At 56.1% G+C, this 21621-nt stretch overlaps 1 protein-coding gene across 1 annotated transcript in view; it reads right to left on the reverse strand.

Moving 5' to 3' along the window:
* The window catches only part of Egfr (epidermal growth factor receptor), a 135210-nt gene that overhangs the window by 39103 nt on the left and 74486 nt on the right, over positions 1-21621 (reverse strand). The window contains exons 2-12 of the mRNA XM_005396877.2: positions 11228-11379; positions 10291-10486; positions 8623-8757; positions 7632-7700; positions 6513-6631; positions 5456-5597; positions 3917-4033; positions 3142-3268; positions 2981-3054; positions 1654-1744; positions 285-484 (exon numbers count right to left, since the gene is read on the reverse strand). Of these exons, the coding sequence (XP_005396934.2) occupies positions 285-484; positions 1654-1744; positions 2981-3054; positions 3142-3268; positions 3917-4033; positions 5456-5597; positions 6513-6631; positions 7632-7700; positions 8623-8757; positions 10291-10486; positions 11228-11308 (1351 nt within the window). The 5' untranslated portion in view covers positions 11309-11379. The remainder of the gene's footprint in view (positions 1-284; positions 485-1653; positions 1745-2980; positions 3055-3141; positions 3269-3916; positions 4034-5455; positions 5598-6512; positions 6632-7631; positions 7701-8622; positions 8758-10290; positions 10487-11227; positions 11380-21621) is intronic.

Raw genomic sequence — 21621 nt, forward strand, 5'->3', positions numbered from 1 at the left:
GACGCGAGCAGGGAGCAACCTCCGTGCAAAGTATCACGGAGAACGACCAGAACTGAACTTAGTCCTTTAAATTACAAGCAACCGGGAGCTCAAACCTCAGGCCGTTTGTCCTGCGAAACGAGGACGCACGCTCTGGAGAGGGCCGGTGAGTCTCCCTGTGCAAATGTCAACTTGCTTCTTAAGGAACGGAGAACGTGACTGACGTGTTTAGCCCTGACTGTTCCACTTCAGAATAAATGACCCGCAGGGCTGTTCGCGAGGCCGGTGGGACGCTGGCTACTCACTGCAGTCTCTTTCGTTTCTGTTGTTTATAATTTTGGTTTTCTGACTGGAAGTCCCGAACAGTTTCCTCCAGTTGATGGTGTTGGCGTAGCACAGGTGCCGGTTTCCTGAGATGATCACGTCTCCGTCGCTGATCTCCTTCAGGGAGCGCAGTCCCAGGGACGTCAGGTTCAGGCCAACGACGGCGAGGGAAAACTGACCACTGAGAGGGGAAGAGAACCGACTGAGAAGGGAGCCCGGGACAAAGGCCACGCCCGGCCTCGGCGGCACCAGCCACGCACCGGGCCTGTGGGAGGCCGCCTCCAGCTGTGGGGCCTGGAGGGGAACTGCCCGCCCTGTGCAGGTAGCTCCTTTCAGCTCCGAGGCAGGCTGGGAGGTGCAGCACACCCCTCATGCCATTATTTACTTTGCTGGACACTGAGAACACATCCTAACCTCTGTCACAGCCTGTGTGCACGTGCCCAGGGCCGCCATGGCACAGGGCTGGCTGGGTCCTCCCACAGGGCAGAGTGGGGCTTGGGGGAGACACATGGAAGCAGCCGTCATCCTAGGCAGGGAGACTGGTATCACTGGACTTCTTGTTCAAGTGGGAAAACAGACAGCCCTTACCTGCTCAAATCCCTGACAGCATCAGGAGTGCCCAGAGCAGCTGTCTGAAAACCCTGTTGTGAGCCCTCAGGTCTGCATGCCAGGGCAGAGAAGGTATCCCGAGGGCCCGGGCAAAGGCCTTCAAGGAAGGCAGCAGCTCGTGCTCAGCATCAGAGGCTTTCGGCCAGCACGGTGCAAGGAGAGCAACGGCTCTTTGCTGCGTGCGGCTTCTGATTTTCTTTCACACTGGACAGAATGACTTGGCCCTTCGGGGCATGTGGTCATGACGGACAGTGCTCGTGACGGACAGTTTCTGAGGCAGGCTTGACCTAAAGACCTCCCTCTCCCTATTTCACTTTCAGTTGGAACAGTGGAAATCTTGGGGGAAATCTAGTGGTAACAAATCTCTCCACTCCCTGATGGGGTGTGCAGAGCCTCACCTGCACGGGGAGACATCAGCCAGAAACAGGGTCACTCTACACGCCCCGGCCCCCTGGCCACAGAGCGCAGGGGGAGACACAGAACCGGTGCAGCTCAAGAGCTCAGTGCAGTGGGGGCCTGGCTGGACGCGGAGACCGGACAAATGCAGGCAAGGGACACAGTGAGTGCCGAGCAGTGCTGTTAGGTCCTTCAAGGACCCTTGGCCTGGGTGTGCCGGACAGTCATGAAAGGGGAGCGGGGAGGACGCACCAGGAGTCTGCACTACTGCCGCGACTCCTTGCGAGTCTAACTCCAAAATAAAAAGACACACAGAGCCAGCCAGCTTCGCTGTGGTCAACTTACTGCTGCTTAGTCCTGCCGCGGATGATTTCCAGGTTCTCGAACGCGTGGAGGTCGGTCCTGTTCTCAGGCCAGGCCTGAATCAGCAAGAACCCTGGAAGGCAGAAGAGGGTTCAGACACAGTGTGGACGGGGGAACTCTGCTGAGACGGTCATGTGGGGAGGAACGGGGAATCTGGTGGGGCCGGGCTCGTCTGTCCTTTCCACGTGCAGTGCCAGTCAGCACAACCCTCCCGCGGTCCACACCTTCCGCGGGGTCCACACTGCCAGCCGGCCACGTTGACCCTCAGCTCCCACCACGCTGCCCGTCATACTGCTGCCTTTCACAGAGGAGGCTTTGCATGTGGAGCGATCCAAACACGCAGTGAGTGCTTTAAATAAATGTATTACAGCCCGAGACACTGCCATGGTGCCCCTCAAAACCCCTCCTCGCTTCAAACACGCTCGTCCCATCGTTCTTCCACTCCGTGGCAGCTCTGGAGGCCTCTCTCCTGAGTGTCTTTGCAAAGTGTGACAGAAAGTATGGCGAACGTCCCCGCAGAGCGCCAGCCAATGGAAAGGCAGCTTGTAAACATGGCGCTGGGTCCTCACCCACTTCATTTACCAGGCCTGGCACCGTGTGACTGCTGGGTCTCCCCAAAGTCAAATGTCCAAGAAAGAGACCCTCGGAACATGAAGGCAGGGAGGACAGCATGGCTGAGGACACTCTGGAAAGAGGACTCCAGGCTGCTGCGGGAAGGGGCAGGGGAAGGGAGGATTGTCGGAAGGAGCGGGGGTTGGGGGGGATTCACAGCAGCGTGTCCTCACTGTAACACACTTTAAGAGTTTAAGCATTCACCGTGCTCTTTGTCGTGTGAGCGGCTCTCTCTCTGGTTACAGCTGCCAGTTACGGAGCAGCAGTTACAATGACTTTTGAGTGTTCTCCTTATTCATCTGCAGCCCCCAAACAGCCCGTCTCCCAGTCTAACGAGCTCTCCATGGGGATGCACACAGAGGCAGCCCCGTGCCAGGCAGGGGCCGGTTGTCCGCTCTCCAAGTCCTGAGAGCCCACGCTGCCCTCCTCTGCCCTTGCTCCCTCTGTGGCTGATGGGGCCGGGGCCAGGGCACACAGGCGCCAGCCTGGGCTGGAGAGTGAGGGACCGCACAGGTTCCCAGCCTGGGCTTCCTTGTTAGTTCATACCTGAGGGGGAAACTGCGTTTTTGAAACTATCCGCGGTTTAACCCTGAACGGTGGGATTTCAGGGCAGGGTCTTGGTCGGGGAGAAGGAAGTGCATGCCAAGCTCTCCCTAGAGAGTGCTGAGCTCCACGGAGGCTGGGGACGTGCGCGGACCTGTGATTTCCTTCACTGTCTTCAGGATGTCCAGCTCCTTGGGGTCCAGGGGCTGTGTGCGCGTGAAGGAATCCCTGCAAGGACAGCAGAGTGTCACCCGCCGCCAGCCGCGGGGGAACAACGCAGGCTGCTTCTCTGCGGGAGGGGCCGGTGCTACTCACCCCCGAAAGGCCACGGGGAGGACGTGCAGGTCGCCGCTGATGGTCGTGCAGTTCCTGAAGTGCTTGATGTTCGTGGCGTTTATGGAAAGAGTGTCTTTAAACTCCCCAATTCCTATTCCATTGCAAACTGAGGACAGAAAGGCTGGCTTCACTCACCCGGCCGAGCTGGAACAACGGGGCTCCCAGGCAGCGGAGGGGAGGGGCTCCTGCCGCGAGAACCCTTGCCACACGCCTCCATTCCATGAGGTCACACAGTCACGCGGCAGACCCCGGGGGAGCCCGGCAGGGCCTGGCAGGCTCCAGGTGTGTGGTGTGTGAGCAGGCGCCACCCTGTGTCCTTGCCACAGCCCCTCGGGTCCCCTGGTCTGACTGCCCCGCCGACGCTTGTCCCTGTCTCTGCTCTGCTCCCATGGCCCTGCCCACAGAGCTCCCTGGACAATGACTTTCTGATGCCCTGAGCCACTGTCACAGCTTTAGCTTCTGTCCTAAGGCAAAATGGACAGTGCACGCTGGTAATCTCTGCACTCTGGGAGGCTGAGGCAGGAAGATCTCCAGTTTGAGCCCAGCCTGGGCAACTTAGTGACTTAGAGATGTTATATGAAAGCATGAAAAGGGCTGGGGATAGAGTTCAGTGTGAAGGCCCCGAGTTTAAACCCCAGTACCAGGAAAAAAGACACTGTGGGTTTTCAGTTAGAAGAGTGGTGTGTCCATCCGGCGCTGGCCAAGAGTCCCAGAACAGGGTCAGGAGGGTCGGGCCTCGCCCGCAGGCCCCTACCTTTGCGACAGGGCCCTTCACACTTTTTGCACTTGCGCACGCCGTCCTCCTCCATCTCGTAGCTGTCGGGGCCACAGGCTCGGACACAGGAGCCGTGGTCAGTCACCACGTAGTTCCCTGCAGGGGCAGAGAGAGTGGCGCGGGCAGCAGGTGGCCCTGTTCCCACAGAAGTCTTCCCATTCTGCCCACACGTGGTGAAGGAGACAGTGGCCCTGCGCTGGGGTCACCCGGAGGACACAGCATGAAGAGACAAAGGCAAGGGACCGCTGCAGAGTAGGGGGCCGGGAGGAAGGGGAGGGGAGGGGGAGGAGGAGGAGGGGAGCGGGAGATGGCAAAGGCGGCCCCAGGCCAGGCAACACATGCCCAGGGCTGGGGCTGTAGCTGGGGTGTCTCAATAGGGTCTGCCTGCTGGGCCCTGTCCACAGCTGGGCCTGAGCACCGTCCCACCCCGCAGTGGCTGCACTCAGAGCAGGGTCTCCCTGCTCCCCCATGGCCAGTGTCCCTTGGGACAGGGGCAGGCCGCTGATTCTGCATGCCCCAGGGGCCTGAATGCCCCTGCCCTGAGTGATGAGGGCTGCTCTGACGCCTGGGCCTTGAGTGTTTGCATGGTTTCCTGGGTCGTCCAGTGCCCTCCTCACAGGGTCTCCTCTGGGGCAGTGTAGCAACATTTTCTGTATCTTGTTTGCCTTTTGGCACACAAGGGCTGATTATTCCACTTGTGGACTTTTTTTCTGCACAGTTAAATTTTTTCATCTACAGCTCCAGCAGGACAAAATAATCTCCTCCTCACTGCTGGTCTTTTATAGTTTTTCCCAATCTCCCCTCTAGAAATCAAGGTTGGCTCCTACAGCTCTCGACATCACTCACAGTCCCTGTTTAGGAGTCGTCCACACCACTCTTCCCTACAGGCACCAGGAGGAAGCAAACAGCACTTCCCCGAGTCCCCTAGGGGCTCAGCCACGCCGTGGATCCGCTCCGCTGGGGTCAGGTCTTTGGGAGCCTGCTCAGCCCAGCGAACCGGAGTGACGGGCAGAGCAGCGGCCCAGCTCTGGCCCAGGCCCGGGTTCAGGACACAGGCTGTCCTGGCCCGGCGGGTGGTTCCGGGAAGACCAGTGCCGTGTTCACTGCACACTGTGTTTCTGTAAGAAGTGCACAGTCCAGCTCCCGCTCCTGCGCAGCTGACATCGGGCCTGTGCCCTGCGAGAACCTAGGCCCTGGCCTGACCAGGGGGAGCTCAGTAAGCTGTGGGGAGCAGTGAATTCCAGGAGATGGGTTTGCTGCTGTGTGTTCTGGCTCCTCACAGGCCACGGCGGGCCCATGTGGGCTTGGAGCAGAGGCACAGGTTTGTGCAGCCAGGCCACGGCCACGGACCACGAGCGCGGCATGGAGGGTGGGGTCTGAGTGGTGGGCGCCCCTCCAGCCGTCCAGACTAGAACAGACAAAGAGGACTTCGCGTAGTGAGCAACAGTCCCCTCGGCAGGAGCACAGGGTCACGGCCACCCAGACTGCCCGGGGCAGGGCTGCCGCTCGGGGACTCACGGGGACACTTCTTCACGCAGGTGGCGCCGAAGCTGTACTTCCCCTCGGGGTTGACGTCCATCTGGTAGGTGGTGGGGTTGTAGAGCATGAGTGGAGGGCAGGTGTCCTTGCAGGTGGCTTCGTCTCGGAACTTGCGGCAGACCTGTGTCGGAGGGACAGACACGCTGGGCAGGGGACAAAGACGCTAGCGCCTGGGCACGAAGGTGCCGTGCTGCTCAGGTGTCAGACCGGAAGCCCAGGAGACTCGGGGCACGGGATCAGGCTCAGGGAAGCCCAGAAAGTGCTTCCGAGAAGTCGGAAAACTCTTGGAGGTGCGATTTCCTTGGCCCCAGCTGCTATGACTCACAGGCAAGGGTCTGTCAGTGTCTCAGCTGACTGCACACAGGAAGGAGCGCTCTTTCTTTCTGGCAGCAGCTGTGGAGTGGTCTTACGTTTACACTCAGTTTACGCTGGGCTCCCTGACAAAGTTTGAGCCGCACCACAGAATTTACTCATTGTTAGGAAGGAGGGCGCTGCGGAGCCGGGCCGACGGCAGGTGTAACTCTCCAAGGAGCCACGCAAATCTCCTTCCTGCTGTGCAGTAGAGGCAGCCCAGCCCCCCGGTTCGAATCTTTTCGTTCTGGGATTGAATCCCGGGCCTTCACACTGTGTCTCATCCCCAGGCCTTTTTCATTTTTGTTAAATTTTTGAGCCAGGGTTTCACGAAATTGCTGTTGCCCAGGGTGGGTTTGAACTTGCAGTCCTCCTGCCTCAGCCTCCCAGAGTGCTGGGATCCCAGGTGTGCCCTTCCCCTCCATGAAACCATAGAATCTTCTGGAGTCCAGCTGAGGACTGACCTTCTTTTCTGGAACCTGGAAGAGCTTTGCCACCCAGGTGCTGACCCTCGGAATCCTACCCAGCAGCCCTGGGGGGCCAGGACCTCCAGGATGTCCCTGGTCTATAGCTGTGTGTGGTGCCCAAGGCCCACAGAGACAATAAGCTTCTGTTGGAGATAATAAGCCAGGGCGAGCGTGAGGCCAGCGTGGTGGGCCGGGTCCCTTCAGGGCCGGGGTCTTACCAGGCAGTCGCTCTCCCGGGGCCCGGTGCAGCCGGCTGCACACTGGTTATGGCAGCAGTCGCTGGGGGACTTGCCGCGGCAGCGCCCCGAGCACTGCTGGGCACAGATGATCTTGGTCACTGAAACCAAGGGGAGAGGGCGGTCACCTGCGAGCTGAGTCGGGCGCTGGCGGACGAACCACGGGGCAGGGTGGATTTCGGGGTTCAGGTATCACATTCAGTCAGACTCAACCAGTCATGACCTTCCTGACCCCTCCCTGACGACCTTCCAGAGGCCCTTCCTCTGAACTTCCCGAGGGCCTTGTTCTTCATGGCCTTCCTGAGGACCTTCCTCGTGACTTTCCCAGTGCGGGACCTTCCTTCAGATCATGACCCTCCTCCAGGCCTTCCTCACAACCTTCCTCATGACGTTCCTTAAGGCTAGACCACCCTCACCGCCTTCCTCCTGGCACTGTGCTTTCCTATTTCTAACTGCTTAGGAGAACTGCTCCGGTCAATCCAGACTTCAGACCTCCTTAGCAAACAGACCGGGGCTGACTGGACTGCATTCTCTGCCATGCATAAAGCACGCACAGGACCCAGTCCCCATGGCCAGTCACAATTACGCCTGGGGTCAGGGCCAGAGTTGAAGCTGACCATGTCGTCATGGTCCTTGGCCACAAAGCATGTGAGCTGGTGACCATGCTTTGTAGGCTGAATTGTATCTAAAGTTTGGTGGGTATGAAAACGCTTTCTAGAGAGCATTTCTAGAGAGCATCTGGCAGGTGGGTACCCATGGCAGAGAGACAACGGTAGTGTGGTGATCATGCAGACAGCACAGCGCCCTGTCCCCGGGGAGCGTGCGGCTCCGTGTGCAGGAGAGGGACTGGGCTCAGGGGCTCTCACTTGTTAAGCTGGGGGCGCCCAGGCCAGCTTGCCCGTCACCGAGGGCTGCTGGCCTCTGGCCCTGTGGCAGGAAGCTCCCTGCAGTGCTTGCCTGTGTGCAGGACGGCAGCCATGGGGCCTGGGCTGTGCTCCCAGGCGGGCAGGGAGTCACACGGTGCTGGGGAAAGGGGGCACAGTGGCCTGAACCCCGCTGTCGGGGAAGGGCGAGGGGGTGCAGCTCTGAGCCCAGACTCACGTTTCTGGCAGCTCCCCTCTCCTGGGCCCCAGCAGCTCCCATTGGGACAGCTTGGATCACACTTTTGGCCTGAAAGGTAAACATCGCAGTCAGCTCACATCCCAGCCGCAGTGACCGAGTGACAAGTGACTGATGGCCCCTGGGGCCGCCAGGTCCGTGGAGAAGGACGAAGATGGTGGTGCTGGGCCCGGGGATCGGTGCGGGGATGCGGTGACAGCCTTCTAAGGCCCCTGAGCTGCACGCGTGAATGTGTTTAACTGCAATCCGTCAACAGGAGACAACGAGCAGGAGCCAGGGCTCCAGCTGACGGCTCTGAGACTCACGCGGGCGCCTGCCGGGACCCTGCGTGCGCTCAGTGTGTGCGGCCCATGGCCTGCTGTGGCGCGATGAGAAGCAGGTGCCGAGGAGCAAGGGCGACCCCTTTCCCCCAGAGGCAGTGAGGGACGGGCAGAGGAGGGCGATGCCCAGGTGGGGCCAAGTGAGCATGACAGGGTCTGCCACTCCCTAGGGAGGTGGGCAAGGGCCCAGTCCCCACAGGCCCGCTCACAGTCCCACCCCACTCATGAATGGGCAGCACGAAGGCAGGGTGTTTGGGTGACACCGGCCCACTTGCTCCTGGGGTCGCCCAGTTGGCCCGTGGTCCTGGCTGGCGTCCACACCTGTAGCTGGGAAGGAGGCCAAGGAGGCTTCGGGCACCCTGTGTGAGCTGGTGTGGTCAGAGCATGGGCGGGTGGGACAGGCCTCACAGCACCAGCGGCTGCCCCTGAGGCCTGACCTCAGCCTGGCCTGCTCAAGGCCATGGGGTGCGCCTCGCTGCCTCGGTTATGGGGGCACCGTGGGCGGCTGCCGTGTCCCCAAGTCTTGCCCGGGGCAGGTGATGTGCTTACACTTATTTTATTTTTGTTTAGGTCCACGTGACCCTGTGTGGAATGTGTGCTCTCTGCCCTGCCCCGGGCAGCTGGAGCCCCAAAGCAGCTCGGGGCCCACTTACAGCCGCTCGGGGGGCTCTGCAGGTCCAGCGACATGTTGCTCAGGAAGCTGCTGTCCACGATGTCCCGCCACTGGATGGTGTCCACGTTGCAGAGTGCGGGGTTGTTGCTGAAGCGCACGGCTCCCTGCAGGACCTCTGCGTGGACAGAGGCACGGTGAGCAGGCCGCAGCCCTGGAGGTGCAGAGGTGCGCAGACACCACCCCACACCCGGTCCTGCCAGCGTGCACCGAGTGACCCCCGAAGCCCTGCAGATGCCACTCAGGTTAGGGCAGCACACGCGGCTCCAGACTCGCCAGAGCTAGGGTCTGAGAGGGCACAGAGGAAGTCCAGGTGTGGGCAGGAAGCAGAGGGCAGCTGGGCCAGCCGGTGTGCCAGAGCCCTGGTGCTGGGCCGACTGGGCGGGGCTGGAAGTGCGGACGGCGTGGAGGGGCAGGCGGGGTGGTGGGCGTCACAGCCCTGGGGACCCGTGCCAGGAGGGGCACCTGCACCTTGAGCACCCAGGGTGGGTGGAGGGCAGGGGTGAGCCTGCCCTGGGACCCAGTCTCAGGGATGCCCACGACCCCGAGGACACAGTGCTGGGCCCGGCTTGAGGAAGAGCAGGGCACGGGGCGAAGGCCGGGCTGGGAGGTCCAAGGCTGCGAGAGGGAGCACGGCACCCGCCGCAGCAGGAGGAGCACTCCTCCCAGCACTGACTTCCTTGCCCAAATGCCCCATGTTCGGGGTGGTGGTGCACGTCTGTGATCCCAGCGCTCGGACAGGCTCGAGAGCAGCGGAAGTCCAAGCCTACTACTGGGCAGCTTAGTGAGACCGTCTCAAAATTTAAAAATAAAAACAACAAAACAAGCACTGGAGACGTGGCTCTGTGTGAAGGCCCTGGGTCCAACCTACGCACCACACACATGCACACACACAAATAAGATAAGATGGAATGAAAGGAAGTCAAACGCCTCCCTCTCTGAGCCACACCTGCTGAATCCCCCCAGGAGCCTCCTGCTGTCCCTCTCAGGAGAGTGCAGGCTTCTCCCAGAAACCCTCCATCCCTGTTCCTGAGTTTCTGAGCACAGCCCCACTCGGGAGGCTGTCACCCACGTGGGCAGGGCCTTTAGGTCAGGCAGTCCCCTCCCCCTGGCAGCTTCTCCTCCCGTAGTTCTGATCACCACAGAAACCCCAGGTGAAGCCATTGCTGTGTGGTGAGATATTCTGGGAGACAGCGCTGGAGACCGTCTGCAGAACTCCCACTGCAGTGGACTGTTAGGGTTGCTCTGTCATTGTTTGCCACTGCTGTTCATCTCTACTGTGCCTAATTTGTCAGTCATGCTATCGCAGGAAGCGCACGCAGAGAACAGGGTAGTGTGTCAGGTCTCACACCACACAGGAATCCTGTGCTGTGTCCCTGGGGATGAGGGCTGCTGCTGTCCTTCGTCCCGGAGTTCCTCCACCCCATGTGCACAGCTCTCCATGGCCAACAGTGCAGCTGGCCTCTGTCTGACCATCTCCCACCCCCATGGCCCTGGAGACGCTGGAGCCCCGTCCTGTGCTCAGAGCTGCCCTTCTCTTAGTAGCTTCCACCGCTGGGCTGGCACTCAGGCAGCCCTCACGGAGGTGTCGTCAAGGGGAGTGGGGCTTTGCCTCTGAGGGGACCCCGCCACTCCTTCACGCATGGCTCACCCTGCAGGCTCCGCAGCGGCAGCTCCCGCAGCCCAGTTCTGTTGGCACTGTTGCTGCCGCCATAGTTGGACAGCACGGCCAGGGCATAGGTGTTCTCGTAGAGCACATTCCCACGCACGATCTGTAGGCTCTCCAGCGGGATCCTCTCTGCCGTGTTGAGGGCGATGAGCACGTAGCCAGCCACCTCCTGAATGGTCTGAAGACAAAGCATGACAACGCCATTCCTCAGTGAAAGACTGGAGGGCTCCAGGTTTACCATGGATCCAGAGGCCCAGGTCACCTCCCTGTACGGTCACACACACGGTCACAAATGCAGTCACACGGGTGGCGCTGGGGGAAAGGGACGTGACAGTATTGTGACACTTCTGCTTTTGCAGCAAGGTAGCAGTGGCAGTGTGCGCTGCTCAGGAGCACAGATAAAAGGTAAAAGCGGGGAGGGGAGAGGGTGGAGAGGAGAGAAAGGAGAGAGGGGAGAGACATAGGGACGGAGGGAGAAAACCTGCCTGAAGAGAGGCAAGCAGAGCTGATCCAGGCACTACCACCACCACCCGAACTTGGAAGCCTGCTTTTAGACAGGCAGGGATCCCGAGGCCTGGTTATAAACCCTTGTGGCTCGGTCTTGTTCCTCAGCAAGAGACCAGAGCACTATACCCAGGGTTCATACCACAGGCCCAGGCTGCAAAGCACAGCCCTTACAGGTTTTGTCACTGTCATGAGCACAGTGTGTCTGTGGAGCCACAGAATGCCACGCCGGCCTCAGGGCTCTCTGTGTCTCCTCCAGCCCTAACTTGACCCTAGCTAGTGAAGGGTCCTCAGAAAGCTCGCATCTGCACTTCCCTTCAAACTGCAACGGCCACTCAAGTTACATGCTGCCAAAGCCCTCCCTTGCTCATATCTGCTTCTGTTGCATTTGGTTGGCTAGATCCACTGCACTGACCTTCAGGAAGGAAAGGTCGTAGTTTCTCTGCACGTAGGTGATCTCCAGATTCCCAAGCACCACCTCACAGTTGTTGAACATTCGTTGGAGGCTCAGGAAGTGGTCTTCAAAGGTGCCCAACTGGGTAAGCTTGTTACTTGTGCCTTGGCAAACTGGAACAAAGGGAAAAGACAGACCTCGTGAAATGCTACGTAGCAAAAGAAAAGAAAACAATATTTGCTAACTTTGTGAGCTACAGTGACTCACAGTGTTAATTTTGATCAAATGACACCTCAAAGCCAATGTGATAAAGGACTAAGTTTATATTAGGTATAATTCAAAATAAGGAAGATTGCCTCTGTGTGCATGGGATTGCATTACATTAAAACACATAAAGGGAAGATGGTAAGAATTGAAGGAGGAATAGATAAAAGATCTAGGGGAGTGGTTAAGAAAGTACAAGTCTACAGGATCCCTGGTCAACAAAAAATAAATAGGAAGTGTTTAAATTATATAATTACAGGGTTGAGTTAATAATAATGCAATGAACATTTTCCTTTGTAACACTTAGCATGTCACATTATTGTGCAAGGAGTGTTTATGAATGTGGAACATACTAGGCAATATTTAATATTTTCTGACCACAGAATTGTTCACCTAAAATCAATGACAACTGTGTAATTGAAAAACCCAGCTTTAGAGGGATTTAAAATATTCCTTTAAACACTTACATCAAAGAACAAAGCAAAGGTCTAATTGTGGAACAGTTAGGATATTCAAAATACTACACTTAAACACTCAGTTCACGAGAAGCCAGCACAGCCCTGTCCGCCCAGTATGTGCCACCCACGGCACCTGGTGCCACGTAACCCCGGCGACACTTCCCCATGTTAGGACATCAGACTTGATCCAAGAAGACATTTCCTTTTTTTTTTTTCTTTTTTTTTTTTTTTGGTTTTTCTCCGGTACCGGGAACCGAACTCATGACCTTGTGCTTGCCAGGCAGGCGCTTTTGCCACTGAGCTAAGTCCCTAGCCCAAGAAGACATTTTCATCAGGGCCTAAAGCTCGGTGGTGGACAAGTGGTAGGCAGTCTATATTTAACAGCAAAGGAGAGGATTACAATCAAATGGAACGTACAGACCTGGCTCATTAGAGACGTGACCCAAACAAAGATGGCTGGGGCTTTGGAAGCAGAGAGCCTGTTAAGCGCCCACACTTTGAACCCAAATTAGTATAAGAGTGAAGAAACATGGCCCCGGCTCTGGATTTATTTTTTTTTAAATTTTTTAATTTTTTTTATTTTTTTTTTTTTTTGGTTTTTCTCCGGTACCGGGAACCGAACTCACGACCTTGCGCTTGCCAGGCAGGTGCTTTGCCGCTGAGCTAAATCCCCAGCCCCCCCGGCTCTGGATTTAGATCAAGACCTGGCCAGGTCCTGCTGTCTGTAGGGTCGGTGCGTGACAAACACAGGAGTCAGGTCACAGTGCACAAACTGAGCTGAAGTTAACCCGCCTTGGGCACGTCCCTTGGTACCGCACTGGGATTTTGCAGGCTTCCCTTTTCCCACCCCATAACTGTTCTGCCCCCATCACCCATCTGCTTTTGCACGGCAGAACCAGGGCAATGGGCACAAGTTCAGATACTGTCTAGTCTACATAGCATGACCGTGACAGTCTTCACACCCTAACTCTGCAGGATTTCCCTCTCTTCCCTTCTGGGCTCTCATTCAAGTTCAGCAGTACACAGAAGCTGTGGATGTTGACGATATAGAGTCCACATCTGCAGAGGCAGGAAGGTTCCATACTTCTTTCCATTATTGCCCACCCAGTGTCTCTGGTCAGCAACCTCAAGGCGGAACGGTCCTGGAACTGCTCCATCACAGACAGGACTGGAAGGGACTGGCCTCCCAGTGACAAGGTGCAGGATGCAGGCACGCTGGATGTTGTTCATTGTTTATCTTTTAAATAATGGTGAACAGAAAATTACAAAGAAAACCTAAATGTCCAGCTGCCCAGCGGGTCTGTCTCGATAGCAAGGGAGCAGGAGATGCGGAGGTGATAAAGGCAGACTTTCCTAGCTTAGCGGTATCCCAGAGTTCTCACACAAGTGTCACAGGAAGCCGCTGAAGACTGCTGCTGGGACATGCTCCTCGTCTACTGAGAGGACAGGACAGCAGGTGAATGAGATCAGCACTGGCCAGCGCGGGCGGAGGGTGCAGCTCAGAGGACGAGGACGTGGCCAGTAAGCACGAGGCACTGAGTGGCGCCATAGCAAAAGGCCAGCTTAGATCCCCTCATCAAAGCAAAGTTTAATCTTTATAACATAACATCTCCTGTTGTGCATCTACAGTATGAGAAAACAAATGTGAGACCACTGATACAAACAAAATTATTAAATTAAATTATTAAAAAATGATCACAAACTAGTCAGGCAGATTTAAGACAAAACTGCCCAAAGCAAGAGATTTTAATTAAGCTAGGAGAAATTGGCTCCACCGCTTCCTTATGGTGTGAGCTTGAATCCCTCTGAGCCAGGTATTCCTCAAACAGGACGTCGGAGAGGGTGACAGACCCGCTGGACTGCTGTGATGGTGGGTGACCGGACCGAACCTTCCAACTTCCCTTTATTTAAGGTAACTGCTGAGAAGGGGGCAGTGACATAACACGCAAGCAACAAATGTTAGGGGACCTCGGTCACGGCACACTGCCCTGCTGCGTCTGAAGGAGGATGCTTGGATTCACACGGAGCTAATTTAAGTGTTAGCCATCCAAAGCAGCTACTCTGCCCTACAAGAACTCATCAGATCAGAAAATACAAAAAGAAAGGGAAGGGAACATCTTGCACCTCCAGAGTTTCACATAAATACGCGTTACGACTTGGCATTTAAATAATGTATCTGGAGACAACCTTGACATTGTGTGAGGTCGAGAAGCAGACAGCGAGTGTTGGTGTTAAGCGCTGGGCGTATGATGCTTGCGGCTTGCTCGCAGAACTCCTGCGCAGCGGGAGACAAGTTCCACTGAAGCAGGGACAGCAGGTTCCGAGACTCAGGTCTGCAGAACATGAATTCTTCTGTCCTTGGGTTTTACTATGGAGATTTACCAACGTCTAGAAAACTGGAGGAGTTGTTCTGTGGACACGCTGGTGTCACGTTCACTGCACTTACTTTGTCTCCTGTTAATCGGCCAACTAGCTTGGGTGTGCTGCAAAGCAAGGCACAGGCATCTGCAGCTGCATTTGGTGCGTGCCCTACTTCACGTCAGTGGAAGTTGCTGGTGGCTGCAGTTTCAGGCACCCTGCACAGCCTGGGCGGGGCGAGGCGTGGCATTTGGTGTTTCTACAAATGCACAGTCTGCGTCTGCATGCCTTAACCGCTGTCCTGGGGAGGACCTCGCTGTTGGCCCGCCTGCTCACCCCCATCATACATGCGAGAAAGCCCAGTTCTGACTCCTCACTAGGGGTGGTCCTGCCTGACTTAGAACTTCATGCAACTGCGAGCATGGTGTTGTAGAAGGCCTGTTTCATAGTGTGGCATTTTGTGAGATTAACCTGGTTCTGGGGCACTTAGTTTTTGTGACAGATCCAGGTGAATGTATATGTTTTTGTTTTTTTTTCATGTGTGGAGTTTTGGTCTTTTTGAGACAGGGTCTCCCTGTGCAGTTTAGGCTGGCCTGGAGCTCACCTTGCAGCCTAGGCTGGTCTTGAACTTGCAATGATTCTCCTGCCTGAGCCTCCCAAGTGCTGGGATTACAGGCATGCGCCACCACACCTGGCTCCAGGTGAATGTAGTAAGAGAAATTTTCTGTGTTTCATCCTGAGACACCTAAGGTTGACCTAGCATTTGTCTTTTTATTCTTTTTCTTCAGGAGCTGGGCCTAGTGGCCCATGCCTGCAATTCTAGCGCTCCTGGAGGTTAAGGAAGGAGAATTGTAAGTTTGAGCACAGTCTGGACAACTTAGCAACTTAGCAAGTATGAAAATAAAAAGTAAAAATATTCTGGAGGTATAGCTCAGGACAAAGGCCTTGTTTTCGAACACTGGTACTAGAAAAAAAGTAAAAAAGGAAAGTCCTCCATTTCATCTTCAGTTAACATAAAGAGCAATCTGCTTCCTTTAAGTGTAAAGTGCTGCTGTTTTACGGGGTAGGTTTTGTGGCCTTCTCATGCCAGGACAGGGCACACACCCCTCCTTGCCCACAAGCCTGGGCAAATCTGTGTCACTGATTAAGTGCAGCCTTAAACAGGTTTCTCCAGAGCTGCCCAGATCCACTCAGACACTTGGGGATCTTCCCGGGTAAATTCGTAATTGTTTTAATTTGCTGTTCTCTCCACTGCCCAGGAAGAACCACCACGGGAGATGGGCTGCCGTGCACTTCTCCCTGTCTCCTGCGCCCTCTCACAGAAGCCTCACACCGCCACGGGGGCGTTCAGCTGACTCTGCAGAGCGTGCCCACTGTCCAGGTGTCCACTAACGATTCTGAGCTACTGGAAGGCAGTCTGATGGAGCTGCAAACTGTGCCCAAGAGCGTCACCAAGCGTCCGCCAGCGAGGGGACGGGGGCAGTAAGACAGCTATTGCTCTCAGGTCTGGCTCGTTATCCACAGGGGAGCTGTGCGCAGTGATGACGCATGGCAGGCTTTGAAATCCGTCTCCCTGCTCTCGGCTGTGGGCACCGAGGGTTTTCTGCGGCAGTAACCACCACGTCCGCCTGCCCAGCGGTCTCCAGCCACACCAGCAAACTGTTCCCTTCCTCTGTGCTGTAAGCTGACAATCTTGTATCACGCTTAAATCCACTTTTTAGGCAGTTGAATGGCAGGAAAATCAGAAATGAAGTTGACCTGTTACTGGGCTACTAAGAATAAAGTTGGGCTAAAAAAGATCACACGCAGCAACGTTCCCTGATCTGTGATGGGCTCCACCCAGTAACTCTCGAGGGCCCCTGGGGGCCCGGACCCTGCTGTGCCTTGGCAGCCGGCTTCTGTGATCCTTTACAGTTTAAACCCAGGGACGTGGGCTGCACGGAAGCCAAGGGGAAGCAGAGGACGAGGCTGGGTATTCTGGGGTCTTTCTCGGCTGAGAGCTGAACACTGACCAGGCCCCTGGGAAGCGAGGCGCAGAGTCCTGGACGCAGCTTGGGTGGCAATGTAAAGGCACAGCGCACAGCGCAAGGTGTGCCTGGCTGTTTCCACCACCCTGGCAGGTGGGCTCCCTCGCCTCTCAGCCCGGCCTGCCCGCTCACGCCAGCCTCCCTGTGCACTAGGCGAGCATCGCAGGAGCAGGGCGCCGCTCCCCGCCCACAGCTGCCAGCCACACTGTCCTGCCCTCTCTGGCCTCCTCGGCCTTGGGACGCTGACCACTCCTCCAGAGCCTGTGGGTTCTCTGAGATGAGTGCCCTGGTGGACAGGTGGCAGGCAGCAAGCATGGCACTCGCCGGGCAGGACGCTGCATGGAGACCGCACGACTGCCAGGCGGGGTGGGAGGGGCTGCACTGCTCGAGGAGCCTGGGCGACCCCTGTGCAGATCAGCAGGGCGACTCCTCTGACAGACACAGAGGGGCCGCTGGCCAGCTGCTCCTCCCCAGGCACACTCCCGAAAGGACTGAGCAGATCCGCCGCCGCAGCCGGTGCCCCACCGACAGCAGCACACGCGTGCAGCCGCCTCGATGCCCCCCGTGGATGGTGGATGAAGAACACACGGAACCCACAAGCGAGGGGTCTCACGCGGCCACAGAGAGTGCGATCCGGCATCCGCAGGAACCTGGACGGGACCAGCAGGTTAGGTGAAATCACCAGACTCGGAAAGCTGTAGTTCATTTTCTGTCCCGTAAGAAACCTACAAAATTCATCATCAAGCCAAAGACCTATGACAGGAAAGCAGGAGGTGGGCCATGGAGACGGGCAGGATGCGGAGAGCGAGGAGAGGAACTGATTTCAGAGAGGTGAACGCACGCCCCGGCCTCCCCAGAAGCACTCACCGCTACGTAGCGCCAACACGCACTGCAGAGGAGGGAAAGCACCCAGAAGACCACAGCAGCACCTGCTGTGCCCCGGGCGCTCTCCAGGCCCTTCCTGCGGTTCAGGCAAGGCCTCGGGAGGTGGCTACAGCACTGTGACCAGGGCCCAGGGGAGGCCCCAGAAAGGCGGGTTTGCCCAGGGCCCAGCCGGCGGCCACCACAGGAGCGACAGGCCTGGAGGAAGGGGCTGCTGTACACAGGCACGGAGGTGAGCCGGGGAGCAGCAGGCGTGGGGCTGCGAGAGCACGGCCATTGAACCCGACCCGCCTGACTGCGGGGAGACAGCTCTGCGGAGATTCAAGAGGGCGCTTCCTCTGCACCCGGCACCTGCGTTCCAACTTCTGGGTTTTGTTTTTGTTTTTATAATTATAAGAATCATTTTTTCTTATGAAAAAAACTCTGGAACAGATGTGTAATTTGCAAGGGAACAAAATCTTTCTGATCTAAAAATGGGGCTGGGAGTTTCTTTTGTGCAAATAAGTCTCTGCAGAGAGACCCTGGGTTCTGTGTGTATGCACCTTTCTCCCCAAGATAGTTCAGATGTTCTTTTAAAAATGCTCTTCTATTTTCAACATGTATTTTAAAAGTCAGTCTCTAACACACACATATTTTAAGGCCATCTTTATAAATATATGCACAGTTCTGTGGGTTTACAGATGGACACTAGGGGAAAACCGATACCCACAAGTAGTTCCCGCTCTCCCTGACGGTGGGCCAAGCAAACGACAGTCAAAAATCTGAACACAGAACAACCGCTTGGGTACAGGAAAGGCTGATACATGAGTGCTGCTTTTTTCTGACAGCAAAGATGCCCTCAGCAATTCCTCCCTCTGGGCCTCGGCAGCTCTTGGCCACGGGGAGCCCACATCTGGTGGCTGAACTGCGGTGTGACTATATCTACCTGCCCCACAGGGGCTCTTGCAGATTCAGACTAAGACCCACACCATGGTGCTGGGGACGGGCAGGGACCGTGGCAGCACGAACACAGGCTCCGCAGGGCAACGTGTGAGCCGGGGTAGATGTGGAGCCTTCCCCGAGAACCAGGCATGGGACTCCCGTCACCAACAAGGAGAAGACAGGTGAGGCAGAGATGCTGGGCAGGAGGAGCCAGCTACTTCATGGTCCCTGGGGAGGCTGGGGTCAGGCGGGCAGGGCGGGTGCACAAGGCTGGCATGGCTGGGTCTTCCTTGTGCGTCTCCAGCCACTGCAGCCTGGGTTGCTCTCCTGGGGCATCATCTCCCCCTTCACTACTGGGAATACCCGAGAAGCAAGACAGGGAGAAAGAGGACCTTCCCCTAGAGTTATTGCAGTGGTTTCACCAATGGGGAGCTCCTGTAGGTCTTCGCAGAGCTACTTGAATCAGTATTTCATGTCTATGTCACTAAGTATTTAAAAACAAAAAAACAGAACACAAAAGTGGAAAACTAGAGCCTCAGGGGTTCTGACTATAGAACAAGGAACCAGACTTCTGTCGATCTGTCAGTAAGTAGCCAGGGGGCTTGGAGTTGCGCGTAGGTCCGGACCAAGTGTAGGTCTGGACAGGAACCCTAGCTCTACCTGGATGAAGTGACTTCCTCATCACTGATGTGTTCACCTGCACAGCAGTGTGCCTGTGACTCATGCAGGGCCATCGAGGTGGGCAGCCCCTGGCCAAGGCACCTGATGCACGGCAGACCCTTGCTCAACAGTGCAAACTCAGGTCTAGGGGAGCCAGCTTGGGGCCCATGGATGAACTGCTTCCTGTCTCAAGCCGTGGGGAGACTGAGCCTGTGCCTGCTGCCGCGTGGTGGGTGTGTGGCCTGGCTGGGGGCTGGGATGCTGAGGCAGGAATGCTGACGCTGACCCAGCTAGCTGCCCACCCCATCTGCCCAGGGCACCAGACATTGAAGAAGACATGCAGACTAGGGCCTCGGGCGGATTCTCTGCCCAGGACCCTGCTGCTGCTCAGAACGCTGTTCCCCGTGTCACTGTCCACTCGGAAAAGGGCCTTGCTGACCTGTGGGGTGGTGCTGAGTGAAGCTGGACCGTGGGCTGTGTGCGTGTGTTTCTATTTAATGCCTGCTTGAAAAGGAACACTCTTTCATTCACTCCTACTCACCCCCAGTACACCTTTGAAGTTCCATTTCTAAACATAGCACCATGTGGGGACAGACCTCGTCCCAGTGTGGAGATCTGAGGCTTCCTGCCAGCATGAGCTGGGACCCACAACCATTTCTGGGGATCACAGACCAGGAAGAACTGATTAAAAAATCACTAACAGCTTCTGAGCCAACTCGGAGCCAAGTCAAGGTTCTGCCCCAATCCTGACTTATGCTTCGGAAATTCTTGCTTCCACAACTTAGGGGCAGCCCTGTTGTTCATGAGAACTAGCCGATGAATTGACAGTCTTTACACAAAGCCACTCGTGGTCAGAGGGCTCACCTGTCTGTGAGCTAAGTGGTGAGGGCAGTGCCAACCACAGCCACCCGTTTTTGCTGTCTAAGTCTAGGAAAGAGGGGGCCCGAAGCGCTGTATGTGATCTCGCAGAGAACGAGCGAGACAGCTTCTTTGGACAAAACAAAGCCAGAGTCAATACTCGAGCCTCACAGGCCGTGTGCTGGCTGCTCCACCCGTCAGTCCAGCTGGCGGAGTGTGAGCACAGCAGGGACAAGGAGGATGTGTGTGGCCGTGTGCCAGTGGAACTCCCTTCACGGAGCAGCGGGCTGGGCCCCACCTGTGGGCTGGCCTGGGAGCCGGGCAGGAGGTCAGGAAGTGTAAGACCAGAGTCCCTCTGTCCTGTGCTTTCCAGACATTAACCTGCTGGGGACGATTTGCTTTCCAAGGTCCAGACTCCCACAGGCTTTTCCAAGCACTGAGCTCTTCCTATGTCCTCACCAGTAAGTAGGAGTTGAGGGAGGATACCGAGTACTGAGACCAGTGAGCAGGGCTGGGACGGCTGCTTCTCCAGAGGGTGTGGGCTGTGGCAGGTTTGTGCTGGGCACTGTGTGCTCTGGCCATGGACATCCAACCCATACCCACCACACCCGGGAGTCCTGCCTTCCTGCTCTCTGACGAGGGGCTGTCGTCCTGCTGGACCATGCTGAGAAGCTGGAGTTCTGGTCCTGCCGAGAGTTTGTGAAGCAGGAGCTCCACATGGATCCAAAGCCTCTGCTCAACACGGATGCAACACACGTCCTTCACCCTCAAGCTCGCAGGTGTTCTGGACCCTGTTGCTTCCCTCCACTCTCCTCCCCAGTGCCCAGTGGCAGGTTCCCCTCCTTCCCCTGGGACCTGCCTGTGCGTGGCCTCCTGCTCCCTGGTCTCGCCCCACGCCTGCCCAGCCCGGTCTGCTGGCTTCCTCCCTGCAGCAGCCTCTCAGGCACGATCCCTTCCTCAGCCGTCTGCTGCAAGCATTCTGCCGTTCCTCAGCACACGCTGCCTCCCTCAGGAGGTAACACGTCATCCTAGAGTAACAGCTCACAGTGCTTCCCTTGCCTTTCCCAGGTTTGTTATTTTGAAAACTTCATGAGCAATAAAAGATGAGTGTGGCTGTTGAATCATGGAGGTATCTGAATTAGCGTCATGTGTAAGTTTTCAACAGATTTGACTCATGTTTTTAAGACGCTGAATAACCAACATGGCGGTGGCCTTGGGGTGGACCCTGGTCTGCCCGTCAGTGGCAGGACTTGGGCCCGGGTACCACACAGCGGCTGAGGCTCTGTCCACCATGCTGACCAGCCCTGGGCTACGTCCCCACAGGGCTGATGGCAAACTCCTCTCTGGCTTGGGTGAGGAAGTAGTTTCACAGCCTGGCCCTCTCCGAGCCTTTAGATTCCTATCACAACCCAGGAGCCTAGGAGAATAAGCTTGCTAACGTGGGCAGATTCTGTTACTGATGACCCACTTTCTGATTTAATACTCCTGAGGTTTACACAGACTGACATTGTCCAAAAACATGGGGTCTGAATCAGTAAACAAAAAGTACCATTGCTTCATTATTAGTTATTGTTTAAGTGAATACACACAGATTACTTAGATGAGCCACAAAGTATATTTTGTTTTCTTCCCCAAAATTACTCCCTCCAACCTGTTTTGATTTTGCTTGTAGAAAGGATTTTAATTTTCTTCTTCATTATATATTCATAAATAATTTTTACATTTAAGTACAAAGACTAAGGGGAAGCTGTTTTATTCAACCAATAATTTTAGACTAATATTTATGCAGACTTCCTTATCTCTTAGAAACTATTTGAATTTCTTTTTCTCTCAGGGACAATTAAATACTAATCACAAGGAGATACATGAACTGATTTTTTAAAAAAAATTTTTGGGGGAGTGGAACTAGGGATTGAACCCAGGGCCTTCCTACTGAGCTGTATCTCTAGCCCTTTTTTTTTTTTTTTTTTTTACTTTCCTGTGGTCC

This window comes from Chinchilla lanigera, unplaced genomic scaffold (genome assembly GCF_000276665.1).
Source record: "Chinchilla lanigera isolate Chin_1 unplaced genomic scaffold, ChiLan1.0 scaffold00055, whole genome shotgun sequence".
NCBI classification, from domain to species: Eukaryota; Metazoa; Chordata; class Mammalia; order Rodentia; family Chinchillidae; genus Chinchilla; species Chinchilla lanigera.